General features: G+C 45.6%; 1 protein-coding gene across 6 annotated transcripts in view; it reads right to left on the bottom strand.

Moving 5' to 3' along the window:
• COL27A1 (collagen type XXVII alpha 1 chain) overlaps window positions 1-21401 on the bottom strand; it is a 239406-nt gene that overhangs the window by 96770 nt on the left and 121235 nt on the right. For all 6 annotated transcript variants that reach the window (XM_075120654.1, XM_048823074.2, XM_048823076.2 and 3 more), the window contains 8 exons: window positions 17571-17624; window positions 15775-15828; window positions 15569-15622; window positions 13358-13411; window positions 12993-13046; window positions 11071-11115; window positions 9096-9149; window positions 7791-7835 (listed from right to left, as the gene is read on the bottom strand). In XM_075120654.1, the coding sequence (XP_074976755.1) occupies window positions 7791-7835; window positions 9096-9149; window positions 11071-11115; window positions 12993-13046; window positions 13358-13411; window positions 15569-15622; window positions 15775-15828; window positions 17571-17624 (414 nt within the window). The remainder of the gene's footprint in view (window positions 1-7790; window positions 7836-9095; window positions 9150-11070; window positions 11116-12992; window positions 13047-13357; window positions 13412-15568; window positions 15623-15774; window positions 15829-17570; window positions 17625-21401) is intronic.

Below are 21401 nucleotides of genomic sequence, written 5' to 3'. Positions count from 1 at the left end.
TTCCCGACGTTCTCACTCACTTGGCAGGTTGGTGCAATTGTTCATCATGGTCTGAAACTGGGAGTGATGTCTCATTGAAAGTGGGTTATTAAGAAGCCAGCTGGGGAAAGGTGGAGAGCATATTGGAAGCGATTAAGCTTGGAGTGAGATGCTATCTTTAGCAATTTGTCCAGCAACGACTTGCCAGGAGACTGAGACGTGATCACGTCATGACGCAAACCCAGGCCAAGCCAAAACGATGCCTACCATCCAGGACGCACAGCTACCCCCTTGGAATCAGGATGTTACCAGCCATTCCTGCAGCTCCATGGAAGACAGGAGGAAACACAAACTGATTGTAAAAGTATCATTTTACTAGGGATGCGGGGGGTCAAGCTCAGTCACATGACTTTAGGAACTTGCATTCTCAGTAATCATGATAAAGCAGGCTATGGAATGAATGCTTGTATTGTAAGCTCTTTCGATCATCTTTTTGTTCTGGGTTTGTACGGAGCTTCACACAGTGGGGCCCTCGTTTTGACCAGGGTTCTAATGAAGGACTGCAATACAAATAAACAGATAAATAATAATACAACAACAAGCCACAGCTGGACTCAGAAGAAATCCTGGAACTCAAGTTTGATGTTGTTTCCAGGCTGTTGAACTAGCATCTCTCACAAGAGCCAGCATTCTCTTCAGCAAGTATTTTAAAATGCTCCCAGCCATAACCTAGATCAAGGAACGTAATTGAAGGAATTCTACTGCACTAGGACGCATATCAGAAAGAAAAACCCAACACCCATACTATGAGACATAGAAAGGTGAAGCCGTGTTTATTCTAATGGCCAATTAAGAAAAAGCCTGAACTGTTCAACACAGGAACACAGTGGTGGAGAAGGTAAAGGCGTGAAAATATCTGACCACTAGGTGGCACAGTCAATGGATCAATTCTCTTTTCAATCAGACCCAGGTACAAATACATAGTTGATAACTATTAGTTATTTTCTGACCCTGGACACAAGGCCATAAACACAAAGGCTGGTCTTCTAGCCCAGGGTAGAATGACCAAGCAACTTAAATGAAAAGGCATGTAGGCTGAAAGCTACCGTAAAAGGTAAAAAGTCAAATGTTTCTCCGTTTTCTTGAAAACCTAGTGATTTCAGAGCCTCTCCCGCAGGTGAAAAGGCATATGAAATTCAGAGGCTAATTAAAGTCTGTCCCACACAACATTATAGGCACCTGCAATAAACAAAGCTATTGACACTGTTGAAAGCAAGGCCATTTTAGAATATTTCCTAAGGGCTGGGTACACAGCCTTCCATGTCAAAATGGATGCCCACCATGGAGCGCCAATTTACATTATGGGAAGTCTTTATGAAAAGAACTTAACAGGCTGGCAAGACTGAGAAAACTGAGGAAGCCACTCGCTGGGTCAGCTGGATGTTAAATGTGAAAAATGTGACATTTTCTGTTTCCTGGCCTCCCAAGGTGAGCCATTTCAGTGCTATAGTGATGGGCTATTGGAACAGAAACTGAGCATTAACCTTGAAGAAAGAGTTCAAAGCAGAGTACGAACAATATGTCCCCATGGGATCCTATTTCTGTCACAAGTTCATCATCTCAGCCACCGGGCAGTGGCGGATGCATCATCACGTACATTGCAAATGCAAGCAGGCAGGAGACAAACACTTCACACTTCATTTTCTGTGGCAGAATGGGTGAAGTAATGTGGGTTGATTCTTAGTATAGCATCTAGCTCCAGTAAGAGTTGTAGAGAGATCTCTATGGTGGTGGCATATGTTCTCATTTACAACTCAAGGGAAGACATCATTGCTTCATGTGAACCTAGTAAGAAGAGGACTGTGTGTAGCAACATAGCTAAATAGAAGAAGCAGAAGACCCAGTGGTGTAAGATGTCCCTCTGGCTTTTGCAGCCAGTTTACTATGATGAGCTAACTTTAGCTTGAGAGATACTTTTGAAAGCATACACGAACAACATAGTTGTGTCTAGGCAAAATAAAGTCCCATTGAGTTCATCGGGGTATCTGAAATCAGTATGAGGGCTTGGCTCACAAAGCTCTTTGCTGGCCAAAATGTGACTGAGACACTGAACAGAACACAGGAAACAACAATACGTGCCTTAAAATATTACCAAAAGAGCCAATGATGGCAGATACTGACCAGCAGAGCCATGGGAGAAATGTAGACCTAGATTGCTGTCACTGCTACAAAATGGACCCAGTGTAAAATATTTTTCCAACCTCCCAGCAATTGCCATGAAATCAAACATAGCAGCAAACACAACTTCAAGGACCATGCGTAATAAAGCACATGAAATCCCAGCAGCAGTGGCTGCATGGTTAAAGTCCCACAGTAACCAGTAAAGAATGTAAAACATTTACACTGGATGAGTTGTTCAGTATGTCCTGGCTTATCATGCAGCCCCGTTACAATTAAGCTTGTCCCCTTTGCTGCAGCTTGGCAATGAATCATACACCATTTGAAAAACCCAACCAACAGCAGAGCTCAGCATGAGCACGTGCTCACAGGCACAGAGTGCCCGCCAGTTGCTCCCAGCAGGAGCCAATCACTGGCCCCTCGTGTTTCACTGGTTCGTTAGAACTGAAAACAAAACAAACAGAAGCAGAAAGGAATGGAGGGTAATGTACAATAATCCCATTTAGATGAAAGAAAGGGAAAGTAAAACAGTAAATATCACTGATTTGGGAGGCCACTCTAACCTGCACTGCATGACTTGCATTGAATTTTCTGTGGTTTTAACTCTCTGCACACCAAAGCACCCCACCCTCTGCCTTTAGAATTTTTGTGCTTCACTTTGAGCACTGAACAAAAGATGTGTTTTGACATGTTGACCAAACACCTGGTCTCACAAGGAAGATTCTTGCACTGCAGTGTTTGTAGACCTGGAAGCAAAGGGCCACACAGCTCAGAAGCACTAGTTCCCCAGAGGAATGATGGTGCAGTGGTTAGGGTGCTACTCTGGGTCTCAGGAGACTTGGGATCAATTCCCTGTTCTGCTATTGACTTCCTGCTTGACCTCAGACAAGTCACAATCTCTCCATGCCTCAGTTCCCCCTCTGTAAAATGGGGATAGTAGCACTGCCCTGCTTCCGAAGGGGTGCTGTGATGGTAAATACATTTTTACCCTAGCTCAGATACTCTGGTAGTGGGAGCCACGTAAATACCTTACAAGGAATTTATACCTGGATGTGGGTAGCCACTGACTCTCAGAGACAATTAGATACAAGTCAGAGGCACGGGACTGATGGAGATGGGACTAAGCCAGACAGTAAAGAGCTAGGTTAGCTGTCTTGACCTCAAAGTAATCAGAAATCTTAACAATACTCAGGGAAAGCTGATAATTAGAGAGGGGTCTGCAACAGGCACAGAATCTTCACTGTTGGGTCTTCAAAGGTCAAGTGTACAGCGTCACTGTACTCTCCCCATGCGACTGGTAAGTAGCTGAACATAATGTTCAACAGGATGCACTGTAATCAGATGGCAATTAGTTATTCTTTTGTTAATGATGAGGGGAGGCACTGAAACCTTGCTGCTGGAACAGAATCTGCTCCTTGTTAAGAGCATAGGCCATTCACAGGCTCTCCCTGCTGCTTCTGCTGACATGGCTGATCATTAGTCTTTATGGTCCCCAGCACAAGGCAGGCAGGGGGTCTTTGCCCCTGAGGCACCTTTTCCCAGTTTGTTATTCTGTCTCCTGCAGGGGGAAGGCAGGGGTCTCCTCGCCTCTGGTGTCGTCTTGGCTTGGTTTCTGCCTCTGGCATGGACACTCAGGCAGTTCCCATCCTTGGGGCCTGTTTTCACACAGTTCAGTAACGGGGAAGGCTTGTGTCTTTGCCCTTGTGGTGTCTTTGCTCACCCAGTTTCTGTCTCCACCTGCTGGCAAGGAAGGGTTAAACCGTACAGATCCAGGTTGGAGGGAGTGGGGAGCTGCGCAGCTGGAGACCTTCCAGCATCCAGAGCGCAACCTCTAGTGAATGTCCTGAGTCAGTTTCTTTGCAATGGAGATGTAAGGAGTCAGGGGCCACCCTACAGGTTTTAAAAATTCCCAGCAAGTAACACTGGAAAGCTTCCCAAAACTCGCATGTTTGCTTAAACATACGGACCCGAAAGCAGAGTGCTTGAGCCTAGCGAGGAGAAGTATATGTGATCTTATTTCACACCACCACGCTGGCTGCTTCCAGCCAGAGGCAGTTGCTACCGAGTGCCTAGCAGCAACTCTGAAAAGCTGCATCGCTGACACAGAAGCTATGGGGGCCTCTCAGACAGCACCTTTGCCTGGGAGAGGCAGGAAATGGGGAAGATCAGATCTTTCATGGGCTGGAAATCTGGGGTATAGTTTTTTTCCCCCATACCACTTCCACCACAGCTCTATGAAAAATCCCCAGTATTGGCTTGCCCTGACCCAAAGCTCCAAATGATGCTATTTGGAGGGGGAAGGAAAGAAATACTCTAAGCATTGTCTAGCAAAGGTGTGCTAGGAAAGGAGGTAATTTATCACAAACCTGGTGTGACGTTTTTGTTATAATGACATAACTGGTAAGGAAACGGAATTTTTTCTAGACAGAGACTAATTGAGTAAAAATAGTACAGCCAGCTTTCAGATTCTTGTACTGGCTTCAGTATCAGCACAGGCCAGCTGCGTTTTCTTTTCACTGAATGGGGCCTATAGTTTTTATTCAGTCATCCTTGAGGGACTTAAGAAATAATAATCATGATCCTCTGTCCTTCTGCACTACCTTCCAGCTGAGGATCTCAAAGCACTTTCTAAATATTCATTATTATTTGCAATACAATAGCACCTAGAGTTCTCAATAGATATCAGAGCCCAGAACATGTACAACTAGAGCTCTGCAAATCCACGGATATCTGTTTTGTATCCGCGACTCATTTTTGCAGATCGGATGCGGATACAAATTTTGGGTCCGCGAAAAGCTCTAGGTAACTGGGTTCAAAAAAAGAATGAGAAGTTCATGGAGGATATGTTCACCAATGGCTATTAGCCAAGGTGATCAGGGGCACAATCCCGTGCTCTGGGTGTCCCTGAGCCAGAACAGGATGACAGGGGATAGATCACTCAATAATTGCCCTTTTTGGTTCATTTCCTCTGTAGCATCTGGCACTGGCCATTGTCTGAAGATAAGATATTGGGCTGGATGGGCCATTGGCCTGACCCAGTATGGCTGCTCTTATGTGCTAGAAGCTGTACAGAGTAAGAACTGAGAGCAAGAGATTGTCCCTGCCCCAAAGAACTTACACTCTAAATTGATTACATGTCTTACTGCCACCTGCAGTGGGGGTTACCCTTCTCATCCTGCAGGGGTGAAACTGAGGCACAGAGAGTTAAAGGGAGTTGCCCAAGTTCACATAGCTGGTTGGCAGCAGAGCAAGAATGAACCCAGGTCACTTGACTTCCAGCCCAGTGTTTTATTTGATAAGATCAACCTTTCCTATTTAAATTGCCTGCTAATACAATTCAGCATTTTGTGTTCCTGTAGGTTCTTCCTTTAGTTTAGTGAAACTTACAGAGAATGGAGAAGTTTGTGCACTGAGAGGATTTTGTTTTATTGTTTATTATTTCCACCTCCCCATAAGCCCCATTTAATTGTTTAAAAACAAACAAATGAGTGATCTTGTTGAAAGAAACCGAAATGACACTATCCTAAGCACCTCTGCTTCTTCTTTGTGGACCAAATATTTATTATTTCAAACATTAATAAATAAACAGATCATGCTTCCAGGAAGTGGTGAGCATTCTCTACTTTCATTGAAGCCAATGCGGGTTGCGGAGTGATCAAATTACTCTGTATTGAGCCCTGAGTCTGAAGAAAATTCTGTAAAAATAAGGAATAAGGAGAGGCCCTTGAGGACGAAAAGAATACAGGGACAAGGAGGGCAACCATTTTCTGCGACACACACACACATTTGGTGTGAGCTGCAAGAGGTGGTAATATTAATGATACATCAGTGGAGCTCAAAGCATTTTACAAAGGAAATCAGTATCATCATCCCCGTTTTTACAGCTGGGAAAACTGAGGCACAGAGAGGGGAAGTGTCTTGCCCAGGGCCAGTGGCAGAACTGGAAATAGAACCCAGGTCTCATGAGTCTCAGTCCAGTGCTCTGTCCAATACACCTCCATGTCTCCCAGCATTGTTTGTTTCCACTGTTTTTATAATCTGCTTGAAAATGTCTTTGAAAAGAAGCCATTGAAATGTATTTGGACTCAGTTTGTGCTATGCAAAGTTTGCTGAGATATATAAATCCCTTAATCTGCCATAAAAAATTAAGACACTAACAGGGAACTTTAGCCTCTGGATATAGGGCTGGTATCTGTGTGCCCTAAACGTGTCCCAGATGCCCCGAAAACGAAAGGTATACAGTAGTTGCAAGCTTTGCGGCCACAGGCCAGCTCAGAGTTTAAGGTAAACAGTCTTGAGACATTATATCCCTGAAGTAGCAACAAGAACATCAGGAGGCTGACTGATGTCCCCAGTTTTGCAAGGGCCTGGTGGTTATACTGTGTTAGTTCGATAGCGTTGTAGGCGTGCATGGTGCTTTACGGAGAACTAACTAACCTTTTCAGTGGAGCTTGCAATCTAGCCAAACCCCTGAGAAAGTCTTGCTAGCACTGACAATTGCCCCTCATGACACTAGCTTTTGAACATGCTTGGTCAGAGAGCTATGAGACAAATGACCTCCAGCTGTTGGATACATGAGAACAAAGATCCAGGGAGGCTGGAAAACAAAAAACAAACAAACCAAAGACCTTGACTGACAAGCAACGAAAAGCCGGCTGCCAGGAGAAGTTGCACGTCCCTCTGCCAATGGCTGGTCAGCCTCTCAGTTGCTCTGGCCAAATCAGCCGCGTCCAGCTCGATGTGGTCATGTGGGAATGAGAAGAATGTGTCGGAGGCTCTGTGGCTGCAATTTCAGGGCTGGTCATGGATAGGTAGGTTGGTTTCGATCACACAAAGACGGGGAACATTTGTTTCATTTCCCCTGAACCCTGTGGTTTCCCTGAAGCCTATGGAGATGATGCATCTTCCTATGTTTCCTAGTCAGCACATTCTCTTTTATGGTGCAATGAAGCAGGGCTCATCACTGTTCTATTGTTGCCAAAAGCATGAACCTGCAAGATGCTGAGTGACCCCTGCTTCCACTGAATCCAGAGGGATTCGAGGAAGCGCAGCACCTCACGGGTGGGGTCAGTACAATACTGGACCAGGCAGGCAGTGAGGGGGTGTTGACCATGTAAAGACTCAAGAAACTGATGATTATTTCTACCAAGTTTGCACCGGGGAATAGCCTTAGTATCTGATTTGTATCTCCTATTGGGTCTCAGGTGCCTCAGGGCAGGAACCTATTATTTTGTACAAACTGTCCGCAGGGTGCCATGTGCACCTATAAATACCACTGACAACTTCTGGACATCTGAGAGCCACCCACTGGGTCACCAATGCTCTGAGGCTGAGCTAACTGGATCTGGGCTTAGTGATGAAAGAATCCACTTTGTTGGGAACCAATGATTTTGCAAGAAAAGTAGGAATAAGCAGAGGCCCTTGAGGACGAAAAGAATACAGGGGCAAGGAGGGCAACCATTTTCTGCGACACCCCCCCCCCCCAATACTATTTCATATATTATAAAATCCCAGTGTTTACAAAACACCTGATCTTCAGTGAACAGGTCAAGATTCTGCCCCAGTACCAGGGATGCATGGGGAAAAGGGTACATGCGAGACACTCAAATAGACAAAGAAAATAAGGAGTTTACCTGATCACCAACTTTTCCTGTCCGCCCTGGATGTCCTGGCTCACCCTGCATTGAGATGGAGAGAGGTATCACAGAAGGCTAACTCAGTGCTGCTTTGTCAAAGGTCTTTCTCCAAAAGGGTTAAACTCCTGGTGCCTCAACTGCAGCACAACAGGGTTAGTGACAGGCGTCACTAAATGTTTTGGGTGAGCAGTGCTGGGTCTCAAATACTGAGAGTTCCAGCACTAACAAGCCTTGTGCTATGACACTGCACCAAACTGGTGCATCAGCCCACTTTTTAATGAGATCAAGCCTTCAAAATAGGTACTGCTAAGCTGTCTACGTTTTCCAAGAGTCTGTTAATTTGGAACGAAGAGTCAGAGTCTGTGCTAACATGACAGATGCACTTCTGTGGCCAGATTTTCAAGAGAGCTCAGCTCCCATTTGAGCACCAAAATAAGGAACCAGATTTCTAAAAGCTCAGTATGTTGGGTGCAGAATTCTTTGGAAAACTTCAGGATCAATCGTGGGTGCAGTGCACTTGAAAATCCAGCCTCTGGTGGTGACTTTGATTACTTACTGTGATCACCATTAAAAAGTCAACTTCTTACAATCGTTCAGAGAGCATGGCCGGAGGATGGAGAGAAAAGCACAGGGATGTACATAAGCCCAGACTGACCAGGGAGAAGGATGGACTGTGGAAGAGTTGGTCCAGGGAAGTGTCTGAGTAACTCAGGACAGGCTGTCTAAAAGACAGTCACTGCTAACCTAGTGCTGGGTCACAGCAGCTGCATTTTCTCAGTCAGCAGATAATGTGACTCCAGATGTGCTGCCAGAACAGATTTTTGTTATTTACTTGTTTAAAGAGCTGCCTTTTTTTTCTTTTTTTTTTTGCTGGGGGTGGATATTGTGAAGCGCAGGCTGCTCTTGGAATAGCTCCTCCTGCTGCCAGTGAAACAGCAGAGATAGGAATGGTTAGCATGGTTTCAGAACAAAAAATGGAGAGGCAATGGAAAAACAATTAAACAGTTTAATATCAAAAGAGAAACACACTTGTTTATAATAAAGCGTGTGGTTTAAAAATGCACAGTCATTCTTCCACAGAAACCAAGCTGAGGCCGAGTTTCCAGAAGCCGAAGACAAAGAAATGCAGAGAGAAGAGCAAATCCTCACTGCCCAGTTTCATTTCTATGATGGAAACTGGAAGCTTGACACATGTTAAATGTGAGGGGGTCTTGAAGTTTCACTCCAGTCTTGAATTCCTCTTCCCCCTGGCTCCCACCCCAACCCATCAGCTCTCTGGTATGAACACCCCTCCCGCCTTACCTTTGGACCATCAGGGCCATGTTTTCCAGGAAATCCCTTCCTGCCAGGTCGACCCTGAAACGTACAAAGGATGATGAATATAAAAGGCTCAATATTGTCTTTGCTCCCAGCTGTTGCAGCTGCCCTTGATCACAGCAGCCACAGCCTGTGTGACCTGATGCAACTTACAAATAGAGCTGGGTGACATTTTTTTGGCAAATAATAAATTCACTGAAAAATGCATTTTAGGGAGCACTGAAATGGTCTATGAATTTGGGTCAGAGTCAGTGAATAGTTTCCACTGACAAAAAAGCCCCTAAAAACCAAAATTTCAAAAATGGCGTTTCGAATAGTCATTCAAAATGTTTGACCCGAATGAAGGGGTTGGTTTTTTTGCTTTTTCATTTCACAGAGCGAAAACAAACAAACAAAAAATCAGTTTTGGTCAGAGGCCGAACTGAAAAATCAATGATTTGCTCAGCTCTGCTTACCAAGTAGAGTCTCCAAAAGCATCCAGCTTACAACACCCCAAGGCAGCCCTTCTAGGCACCAGGGCACAATGCCTTGGCCCTGGGTCTGATCTCTGGATGACCTGGATCCTAGCTCTAGATAGAAACTGCATGTGTAAGGAAGTCTCTGCTCCACCATTAGGCAAATTTCATCTCTTCAGCATCACACCAGAAGTGCAGCATGGGTGTTGTAAGAAATGAATGGAAGGACTTTATTGCTGCCCTTTTAATGCTGGGTAATTATGCATTGCTTTCATCTGGCATCCTAACACTCCCAGCAGCCATCTGTGACTAGTGCCAGCTCAGGCCCCAGCATCCTGAGCCCCTAAAGGGAGCATCTCCTAGTGCCAGTATGAGCTTTGTCACAGCAGCATCCCACAGAAACTAGCTGGGATTTGGGAGCATGAACTTCCTGGCAACAATATCCCACTGGTACCAGCTAGAATTCAGCCAATAGGAGCTTTCTTGCAGCAGTGTTGCATCACTGCTGGCCAGCACAGAGCAGTAAGAACTGTTGACTCTGTGCGTGAGTATATGCTCCCCATGCTTATCACTCATCAAAGCAGGAATACACCCCCAAACCAAAGGTCCAGTGAAAACTTACTCCCTGCCTGGGAAAGCTGCTTTAGTTTCTGCCCTAGCTGCTGGGGCTGGAATGGATTTATAGCATCAGATCCAAGGAATCACTCTGCTCTTTGGTAGCAGCCAATACCTGGTTTATAGAGAGCAGTGAAAATCCCTGTATCAACGCATGTGCTCAATAGCAGTAAGTTGTATGTGGGATAAGACATTCCTTTCCTTATCTGTATAGCAATTAGATTACACCCAGAGGGTAAGATCTGGTTACCATTATATCACGATCCTGCAAATATTCTCAGAGGTCATAAAATCCTGCAGTGGTGAGTTCCAAAGATATGACTATATTCCTTTTGTTTATCCCAAATATACTGCCCTGTTGTTTTGATTGAGGGTCCCCTACTTTCACATTATGGGGCAGACAAAAGGACTTTTTAAGTCTACTGTCCATATCCTTGTATTTCTCAATCCATCCTTTTTCTTGCTCTTCTCCTTTAAAAACAAATACAGCATTCAAATGAGACCAGGGACATATTTTTGAATCGTGGAAGCCAACACGGGGATGAATTATGGAGCTAGGTCCAAGTCACACAGTTTGCACTTGGATCTGAACTATCCCAAAGTTAGAGGTTGTTTATATGGGGCTTTAACGTAGCCCTATCTTTAGTTGAATATTAAGACATTATATAGCCCCCATCCAGTGCCCAGTGGGAGTCTTTCCACTGATTTTACATGGATGTTGGATCCAGCCCTTGTTGCACATAGACAATACAATGCTTGCCAGCGGGACTGTTCTTTGACTGAAACAGAGGGTTCAAATCTTTCATTTTTATTTCCAACCTCAAATGCCTGGTGAGGTGTATAGAGCTACTTAGTAACTGAGCAGGCCACTTAAGAGCAGTGAAACCTACCTCTGGACCAGGGGACCCTGGTGGCCCTATGGGTCCTTCATCTCCCTGAAGGGGAAAAAAATGAAACTAGTAAGAAAATCTTATAGGTCTCTTGGGTTCCAGAAATGCTATGAAAGTAAACAGCTTGTAATGCCATCAGCATTTAAATACACAATCCTCATGCTTACGCAATAGCTGTCTTGTCATAACACTTTAACAGTTCCATCCCATCAGACTAGAAAGGAAGATTATCAGAGCACTTCTTTCTGGGAGACCTCATCACCATTGTGATACCCCATCCCATTTCAATGCAGCCAGATATGTCTGTGGAGCCATCCCAGTGCCAGAGGAATAAACCTAAAGGCAAATCCTGCCTGTGGACGCCCACCAGAAATTCCCACAGAAGTTATGGCAATTGCATGTGCTTACCAAAGGGAAGAATTTGGCCCACAAGATACTGTACTTGATCATGGGCATCTGATTAACTTGGTTTGGCCAAGGATGCAAACCCTGGAGAGCTTGCTCTTTTTCTCCCAGGTGCAAGGTTTCTCACAGACTTTCACACATATCAAACTGGCTAATATACTGAGGTTTTTCCTTCACTTTCACACAAGACACTAGATTGGCTCCACTATTGAAATTTCCCAAAGGCTTAGATGACAACTGGACTAGGCCCTGCATCTGGGTTCCTCGTCAGTTTGTGTTTAGTCTGGATCAGATTTAAAGTTTCTAGAAGACCTTCAATTAAGCCACACGATGGTGATCTCAAGTGTCTAGACTAAACCCACAATAGAAAGAGAAATTGAAAGTGCTCTTAGACCACCCATTGCTCTAGTGGTTTTGAGTTAGACCATTAGGATGACTAATAGAAGCCACGTGGTCAATGGGACTGAACATGGGATTGGAAGTCAAGGATATCTGATTTTGACACTGATTCACTGTGTGACCTGGGTTGAGCAACTTAATCTATGTCCTGGTTTCCCCATCTGCAAATTGGATAGAATACTCTCCTATCTCACAGGTGGGGTGGGGGTCATGGAGATGAATAAGTTAATGCTTGTAAAAGCTCTTTTAAAATGACAAGCGCTAAATAAGGCTAAGAATTATTATTGCTATTATACAATGCTTTCAGTTCATGCACTGAATTTGGATTATTTGCAGAGGGCTACAAATGTAGATGGCTCTTGAAAGACAAAAGACAATGAGCTTGATTTTCCACTCAGGCTGATGTAAATCAAGAGAGACTACAGTGAAGTCACTGGAGTGACACTGGTGTAGAGCTGTTGTGAGCAAGAGGAGAACGAGGCTCACTGTCTCTGCTCTAAAGTGTTTCCAATTCAAGGGTCACCCGCGTAGTGAGGGGCAGAATTAAGCCCTGAATGAAGGCACAACTCTATGGGTGGAGGCGGCAGATCTGGGTTTATGCAGCAATAAGGTCATGTGCCCACACTGGAGAATAGTGGGTACATCCTGTTCATTATTTATTTTAGAAGACAATGTTACTCTGTGGGGAAGACCAGGGTTTGTAGGCCTCACATTAGAAAACGCACTTTAAGGCAGTGCATGCAGGAACACAGAACAGAGGCACCTTGGGCTGTGGGCCAGGAAAGGAGGATTTTCAGGCATACGGGCCTGAGTGGAAAACGGCACCAAGATGAGGGGTAGAAAAAGGAAGCTAATGGGGTGGCTAGGCCTCTGCTGACGCCAGCAGCAGTTGGATGCAGGGACTGAGAGGAGCACGTAGCCCCGAGCGCTAATTCCAGTGGGTCTGTGATGTTGCAGGTTTCTGACTGGTGACTGAGACGAAGTCATTGCCCAGGTGCAAATGGAGCACACGGTTGGAACCCTGGGCCCCATTTAGGCGAAAGATTAACGTGATTGGAAAGGGAAAGTTTTCTTGGACAAGAACTGCATTTGGCCTTGAAAGCCACATGGACACTTACCTCTTGGCCAGGCTGTCCCCTCGGCCCAGGTAAACCTCGTGCTCCGGGCTTCCCCTGCAATGGATCCAAAAGGAAAGATTCTCAGAAAATAGAAGCATAAACTCTGAGGGTCCATTAAAGTGAGACGGGTCTCTTTCCGACACACATTGCCATGGGACAGGATCCAATGTCAATTTTGTTTCAGAAAAAAAAAAGAAAAATCCCACTCTTGGAGGGACCTCAATCCAAACAGACCAAACCGAAGTCTCAGCCAGAACAATCTCCAGGAATCTCCAGGGCTTTTTCCCCCCACCCCCCTTCCCACATCTGTGTTTTCATTGGCTGTTTCCAACTCAGCACAAGGCTTCTATCTGAGAGCCGCTCACCTTCAGGCCTTCGGGGCCATTTTGTCCTGGTGGGCCAATATCCCCTGGAAAGCCCTAGAGAGAATCAGAAATGGTTGGTGTTACATTAGAGAGCTTTCTGGAAAGGTTTCCTGTGCTCTTCTAAAGATTTAACTTGATACTTTGTATTGTGACATTTATTATTTGCTGGCACTGTGCACATACAGGCCACTGTGGGGCATCCGCATGGACTGAAGCAGCTTTCAAATAACCGGATGAAATCCAGTATGTGGTAGACAGTAACAGTAGAAAAGAGATCTAGGTTATTGGTTTAAGTAAGAACAAGGGACCCCTTCCGTCAACAGCCCCTTTTTGGTCCATCTCCTTCCAAAATTCATTGTTGTAAGGGCCTCCCTGTCATCACATATTTAAAAATGGCATTTTGGTTTTTAATTCATCTTTATCAGGCAGTATATAATCTCATTTCTCAGAGAAATAAATCACCGGCCTGAATGACAAAGGGAAGCAGCCTAGGGATTAGAAAAGGTGCTGACATTCTCATTAGCCGCTGTCTTTAACCAAACAGTGACCCCCTTTCCACCACAGCCCATTCACTGAAGAAACAAAGGAATCCACAGTCATTTCCAATAGAAACAAAGAACAAGAATTACTAAGCGATACCACTTGACAGAGAGCCATTCCAGGCCCAGCAAAATACCAGAACACTGATGAAAGGAAAACAGTCTATCAGCCAGCACTGCAAGTGGCTCTCAGGCTCACAACGAACATTTTCTAATTATTAATAAGGGTGTGAATCACAACATGCTGCAGAGAAATTGATCTTGTACTTGAAGGCATCACAATGTGGTTTTGGGCGAGGACAATGGAGTTGTCTTCTAACATGAAGAGTATTTGGTTAAAAAGATTCCCAGGTTACCCACGACAGAGGCTAGAAGGATAAACAGGGAAGAACTGAGACTCACTATAGGTCAACGATGAACCTGCTTAGCTGAAAACCCACTGCTGTTCTCCTCACCATGACTGATGTATGATCTTCCAGAGTGGAAGAGTGGGTCCTCAGTCCTCTCCCCTGACCAAAAAGGAACCTTTCTGACAGGGTTTGGCTCAGGAAAGGAGCTCTTTCCCCAGGAAGGGGGCAGCAGCAGAAGACAGGCTGGAGAGCTGCCTGGTGAGCAGGAGGCCAAGTGACCAAGACAGCTATGGGACATTGCTTGGACAGGCGAGGGATGCCATGATGGTTATATCTATTGCTCCACGGGAAAGGAGAGAAGGCTGGGCAAGCTGGGTTCTGCTATTGACTTTTCATGTGTCCTTGGGCAACTCGCTTCACCTTTCTAGGCTTCAGATCCCCTATTTGAAAAATGGGGATGATACCGCCTTTCTTAGTGTGCTTCAAACCCTCTGGAGGAAAAGGCGCTAAGCATTATTAGCAATTTAAGTGATTGTAGGAAACTTCTCTTTTAAGTGAACGTGATGCTGCAGAAGGGGTCAAAACAAAAAAAATGAGGGAGATAATTGTCTAAAACAGTCTTTCAGCCAGACCGAACATCCTATTACCAGAGTCTTTGAGGGCACATCCTCAGAACGAGGAGAGAACAGACTACAACAAGTGGGGCCTTGGTATCACACTGAGGTAGAGAGAGGGTTGAGACTGGTGGCCCAAAAGGACTCCATCCTCTTGGTCTCACTGTACATCACTGCAGCTGGGTTGGAATGTGGGAGAGGCTTACTGCATAGCATGGAGTTATGACTTTGGAAACCCCCAGAGATTGCATGGAGTGGGGAGGGAGGGTACTGTCTGAAGGTAACCACAGAGGAGGGGTCCTTATGCAAACTGACCACCTGTCAGTGCAGCACAACAGCAATGAGTTCAACAGGAATTTGCCTGTCCTTTGCTAGCAAAGACTTCAACCCTGCATCCACATGGAGCATTACTGGTTGAGTCAGGAGCAAATAATTCCACCGAATCTATAGATGGGTCCACCTGAAGAGTGGTTTCCAAGACTGGCAGGGAAGTGAGTATCTAAATGATTCCTAAATTAAAACCCAAGCTGGTGTTCAAAGGAGGCGGAATCTCAGCAGCGAAGTAGCCTGCAGCTGTCAAATGGCTGTTTCTCATTTCCCTTTGCAGTGAGGATTGCTTGGGAGGTGGGGGAATTATGAAGGTTTGCCAATGAAGACAGGCAGCAGAAATTAACAAATAAAGGAATGATCAGAGCTGAAGGCACATACCTCAGGGCCGGGTGATCCTGGAAACCCAACTGGACCTTTGTCACCAGCTTTTCCCTGCAAAATCAGAAAACAAGGGTGAATGTGAGACAGCTGCTGAGGTTCCTGTTTAGAATAACATCCACCCTGCTGAGCTCTCTTTCCAGCTGGGCACTGAACTCTTTAGAGGCAAGATTAGGAAACAGAAGATGGTTAAAGGCATTACTTACAGGGGGACCTGGCTTCCCTCGGGCTCCTGGTACCCCAGGAAAGCCCTGACTGCCCTGGGAAACAGAGAAACAATTTTTCAGGAAATAGAATTAAACAGATGCAAAATAACCACTGTAAAGCCCCCACCCCATGCTTCTGCAACAGCGAGAGAATCTTTTCTTCCTGACAACTCCAGTCATATCCAGTGCTTTGGGGGGTGGGTGGCACACCATGGAAGGACACAGTAGAACAGATTAAACCTGCCAAGCATAAGCCTTTCTCTTTTCACTTTGTGCATTCATACACCCGGATGTTGGGAGGGACCTCAGCATGTGTAAGGGGAGGAGAAAGGAGTCCTCTCTGCTGCCTCATGGGGCTGCATGGTATTGTCACCAACACACGGCTGGGGAAGACTTTCCTGAAGGTTCAAAAAGGAGAGGACTTTAGGAGTCACTCATTTAAAGAAGACTGAGTTCTAGAAGGACACCTATACTTAACATTGCTGTACATTTACATTTCTCCAATGTCTTCTTCTTTCTCGCTCTCATAGGGTCTTAAGGCCAGCTGTTGAAAGTCCTTTGATTGGTGGTTTCCCCAACGAAAATCCCAGCACAGTGGATCCCAGGGTGTAGGGATTTCTTGGTTTCCCACCTCTGATCTGTAGAGTTTTACATGCTAATACTCCAACTCCACTCCCTACAGGCCCTTACACAGCTGTTTACACACACCAACCCCTGGCTGGCAGGTGCTCACACACTCTCCTCCCTAGCTGGCAGACATATACATGCCTGGCCCCTTATACCTGTTACATAGGCAACCCACACATCTGCTCTCTGGGATCTGGCTCACTGACACTTCCCCTCTCTGCTACGTGATCTTCCTGGCTAATGCAGGCACTCTTCTTCTCTGCACCCAGACATCCAGCACACACCTCCTGACAGCATCTTTTCATCGGGACATACGCACATTGCTCCCCAACACGTGGAAAACACACACTTTCCGCACCCTGATCCTAAGAGCTACACAGACCTTTGCATACTCTACTGTGTTCACCAATACGTAGCACAAAGACATTCAAGCTATCACAGGGCAGGGACCTGGCATGCATGCTTTCTTTGCCTGAAATTCCCTGCTCTCTGGTTGTATTCAGAGGGACACATGCTAAAGACCTATTGATTCTTGGGGCCAAATTCAACCCTGGCGTAAGCAGGGTCACCCACACTGATGCCAATGAGCTGTACCCTCTAAATATGGCAGTAGAAGAACATATAAGCTATTGTAGGGAGGCGTGGCTGACCACTACAGAGGCCCCAGTCCAGCAAAGCACATAAGCACGTGGGTAGCATTAATCATACCAGTAGTTCCACTTAAGTAAACAGGACTCCGACTGCTCGTGCTTAAAGTTATGCATATGCTTAAGTGCTTTGCTGCTTCGGGGCCTAAGTCCCTGTAGCAGACAAATTCACTGACTCTGCAGCCAGCGGACCACGCATATTGCTCCTAATCCGAAGAACTTGTTCCATCACTTTCAGTTTCTGCGGGAGGTTATGACCTTTTCCATAGGAAGCACTTTATTTTCCCGTACAGAACTGCATATTTTTTTAAAAAAAAAAATCCCATTCTGTTGACTTCGGTTCGAGAAGGTCTCAGAGCTATGCAGAGCAGGGGGTGAATCTGAGGGTGTAATGCAAATAACTATAGTGTCTTTATGTCAGGAGGAATCAGAGCTTTCAAAAGAACATGGTTTGAATATTAGCAGAGAAAGCAGGCAGCTATGCATGTTATCTATGTAAGAAGAAAAATTGAAAGCAATTACCTTGTCTCCTTGGAATCCAATATCTCCTGGAACACCTGGCAGTCCCTGATCACCCTGAATACACATCACCAAAGAAAGTTACAATATACACCGTCAATGGCAAAACCATCCAGGTCTATAGGAAATTATTTCAGGCCCCTTTCAAACAGAACTGGTGACAAATCAAAAGTCATAATCCATCACAATAATCTTGATCAAAATATGCCTTTTCCAACAACAAATCTGAACTGAGAAACAAAACCACAGGAGAGAGAAAATATAAAATACCTGTGCCTGCTGCAAAAAATGTTAGACGAGAGGACTACAGGCTGCTTTTCCCTTGCAAGTAGCAAACACATAGGTGATGAATGTCAAAATACAGCTGAGCAAAACAGCCAGCTTGCTTATTGGTAAATGGAACTTTCCTCTTAGGTTGTTCTCCTCTACAGAGCCTGGCTCCCAGGGGTTTCTGAAGGCATAGCCTGGAACTGGGAGCACTGATCAACTCCTTCCCCTATAAAAGTATTGAACATCTACTGAAGTCCCTCAGTACCAACCTACTGCAGAAATCTAGGCTGGGATTTCCAAAGAGGTTTAAGCACTCAATGCTGGCTTACTTTCAATGAGACTTAGGTCCCTTTGAGAATCACAGCCACGAAGCCTGACTAAGAAATGGGTAGGCTAGCACTGAGCTGTTAGGGAGATGACCCAATATGGGACCTTTGTTTTCTCCAAATTGGAAGAGGATCCCTACTCTCTGGGCACTTAGAAACAACTGTCCCATCAGAGGAACTGATTAGGAAATCAGATTTGGGAAATCTGCTCTAAAGAATAGAGAGGGAAGGGAGGGGGGAGGCAGTTTCTCTCCCCAACACAAATGCGAGAAGTAATCTTTATAAAAAGTTTTGCATGACGACAAGGCCAAATAGCAGCAAATGCTATGGAGGCTGTGTCCCATATAGATTGTCCCTCCAGTCCATCCAGACCTGGCTTTCTTATAAGAGAGCAGCACAGAGCAATGCATACAGCTATACTTCTAAACGGAATCTGTATGGAAGACCACGAACTTTAGATGTAGAGTCACAGACTTCCAACACTTGAGAAAAAAGCCCCATGAGGAGAGATTCCACTCAGGTTAACAACTGAGCACTCAGTGATTATAGAGATTAATGAACATAAGTGCATCTCCAATGCACAGAAGAAGATCAGTGGAAGTGCCACCACTTCGTTAAGATGAACCCTGAGTACGGGAGTCATTAGTTGCACTGTCCAGCCCATCTCCTTGTTAATGCTGGATGGTTCCAATTTTTGAATGTTCTAATTTTTCTAGTCTTTTGTCCACCCTAGCCTTGAAAATCCCAACTCACTAGGCCACTCTCCCTTGCCCTGAGAGATGGGAGAGCAGCCTGGGGTGAAGAAGCTGGGTTTGTTCTGAGAACCAGCCTGCCTTTGTCAAACCTGGTAACTGAGAGCCATAAGAAAAGGTTTATTTGTTTCATAACCAAGCTATGATATAATATGCATTAAAAAAGCTGCTTAAAAAGGAAAATACATGGAGGTCCCAGACTTGCGCAGGCTAAAAAGACTCCAGATAAAGACTGAAGTGCTCATGGATGGAAGTGATACTTTATTTTACATACAGCCATTGATACAGATCATCTGAAAGAGAAATCAGTCTTCAATCATCTTGATGAGGTAGGGGTGAGGAAAGAAATGGCAGTTCATGGGAAATCCGTAAAGACGATGTTAAGGAACAGAGTTCCAAGTTTGGATGTGCAGAGGGGCTTCTACCTTACCAAAAGCAGATTAGTTATGGACAGTCCCATATTATCTTTCTGGAACTAACCAGGCTCTTTGGAACTGGGGCTTCCCCATAAGAGGTTATAATGAAGACAAGAGATCCTCCAGTAGAAGAGAGGCCTGGCTTATGTGAGACTAGAGCCTGTACCCATTGTCATTAACCTTCAAGGCACTGAGGGTATAGAACCACTCATGGGATGGATTCAGGAAGCACTACCCAAGTGTGGCATACCCCATGTATATCCGTCCAGCTGCTATCCATGGTGCCAAACAGTCTATAGCCTTTCAGCAGTGTGGCTGGAACGTGTGTGTGTTTGACATGGATTAGGCACATTTTGTTGCAAAGCATGCAGAAACTTTTAATTCCTCTGTTGTGCTGCCTCATACAATCGGTGCTGGGAAGGGGGATAACTACCTCAAAGAGCTTGGAGCAGACCTCCCTGGCAAAGGGGTGAAGGGAGCGCTTTCCTTCACTGTGGGAAAAACAACCCAGTAGCTGGAGTAGGCCAGAAGACCATGTGCTTCTCCTGTAACCATCTGGGCTAGGAAACTGTAATAGCAGGGTTTAACGTGACACTGCAGCTGTAAAACTGAAGTAACTAGCTATCCTTAGGAAGATCCTGTAAACCGCAGCTCTGAGGAGAACTGCTGGGCCTACCGTTAATTCCCATCTTCCCTCTGGAGTGGCATGGCTCTCACATTAGGAATTCCAGCCTGCTGGCTTGTCACCGCCTAAGGATGCCCCCACCAGCCCTGCTCTGCGATTCCAGTGCAACAAAGTGGGGAAATCTCCACCGAGACAGAGACGCACACACTGGGCCAAATTCTGCAAGCCCTGATGGAAGGTGACAGAGCCCCACCTTGCCAAGCAGGATGCGGAACACCCTCAAAGCCCTCAGTCCCTTTCAGACCTTTGCTCGGCAGCAAGAAGTGGCAGATGGAATGAATTAGGCCAATCAAGGCTGCTCTCATCTGAACTGAGTTAATAATTACAAAAGATTGCTGATTATTGTCAGCCTGGCGGGGGTGAATGTTGCACCACCTCCTGCTGATTCAGCATTTCTGTCTCCAGATGCTGTCTAATGTCTGGGCTATATATATAAAATGTAAACTCCAGCCCCATGTGGAGCTATAACTCCACATTCACCAGAGGAGAGCAGAGCTGGTGCTTTCATTCCCCCCTCTCTTCTGGTTCTGTAATGGGCTGCCCCTTCTACACATCTCCTGGAACAAATTCTTTGGCCACTTTCTAGGGAAGCCGTCTCTGCATTCCTGAACAGGACATCAGCAACTGCCTTCCAAGAATCTACCCCAGGTTTTTTACACAAGACCCAACCCATGCTGGGACAAGACCCTGGAATCTGAGTTAGGAGTCAGTATGGATGCCCAGCCAGAGTAGACATGCTCCATAAAGCTGGCAGTTTCTTTCTCCTAAGCCTTCAAGCCATCTACGCTAGTAAACACGCTGTAAGAAGGTATGGTTGACATGCAAACTCAACCTGGTTAGCATATGAAGACTTTCAAAGGTGACTAGTCATTTTGGCTGCCCAACCTGACACACCTAAAAGGGCCTGGGCATTCAAAGGATGGGTACTCAGCACTTCCTGAACGTGAGCCCCCATTAAGATGTCTGAGGTTGGGCACCCAAAGTCACTAGACACTTGAAATTCTTGGCTGTGGTTCCTTACTGTTTTGACCCCGGTTCGTGAGCAGGATTGTTAACAAGACTGTCAGTCTTGAACATATGACATGCAGATGGGACCTCCCACCCATGTACTGCCGTGTACATGAGTCAGGCAGTCCTACTTCCCAGATGTGTCTGTGCAAGGGCATTCTAAAGCGCAAGGTACCATGCAAAAACATACCCCACTTAGTACCTCCGTCAGGGCCTGCTTGAGACAGTGCATTCTCCAGAGAGAGCCTGGGCAGCGGACACAAACACAGATGTGCAGTGTGAAGGGTGTGCACAAGCCAACACACTTGACACGTGGTTGTGTACCGGAAATGCTGCCGTGTGGAGGCCGAACTGTGTTAGCTGTAACTAGGTCAAGC

Source organism: Caretta caretta, chromosome 16, assembly GCF_965140235.1.
Source record: "Caretta caretta isolate rCarCar2 chromosome 16, rCarCar1.hap1, whole genome shotgun sequence".
NCBI lineage: Eukaryota > Metazoa > Chordata > Testudines > Cheloniidae > Caretta > Caretta caretta.
Note: the sequence above shows the minus strand (reverse complement) of the source record. Positions and strands in the feature narration are given on the sequence as shown.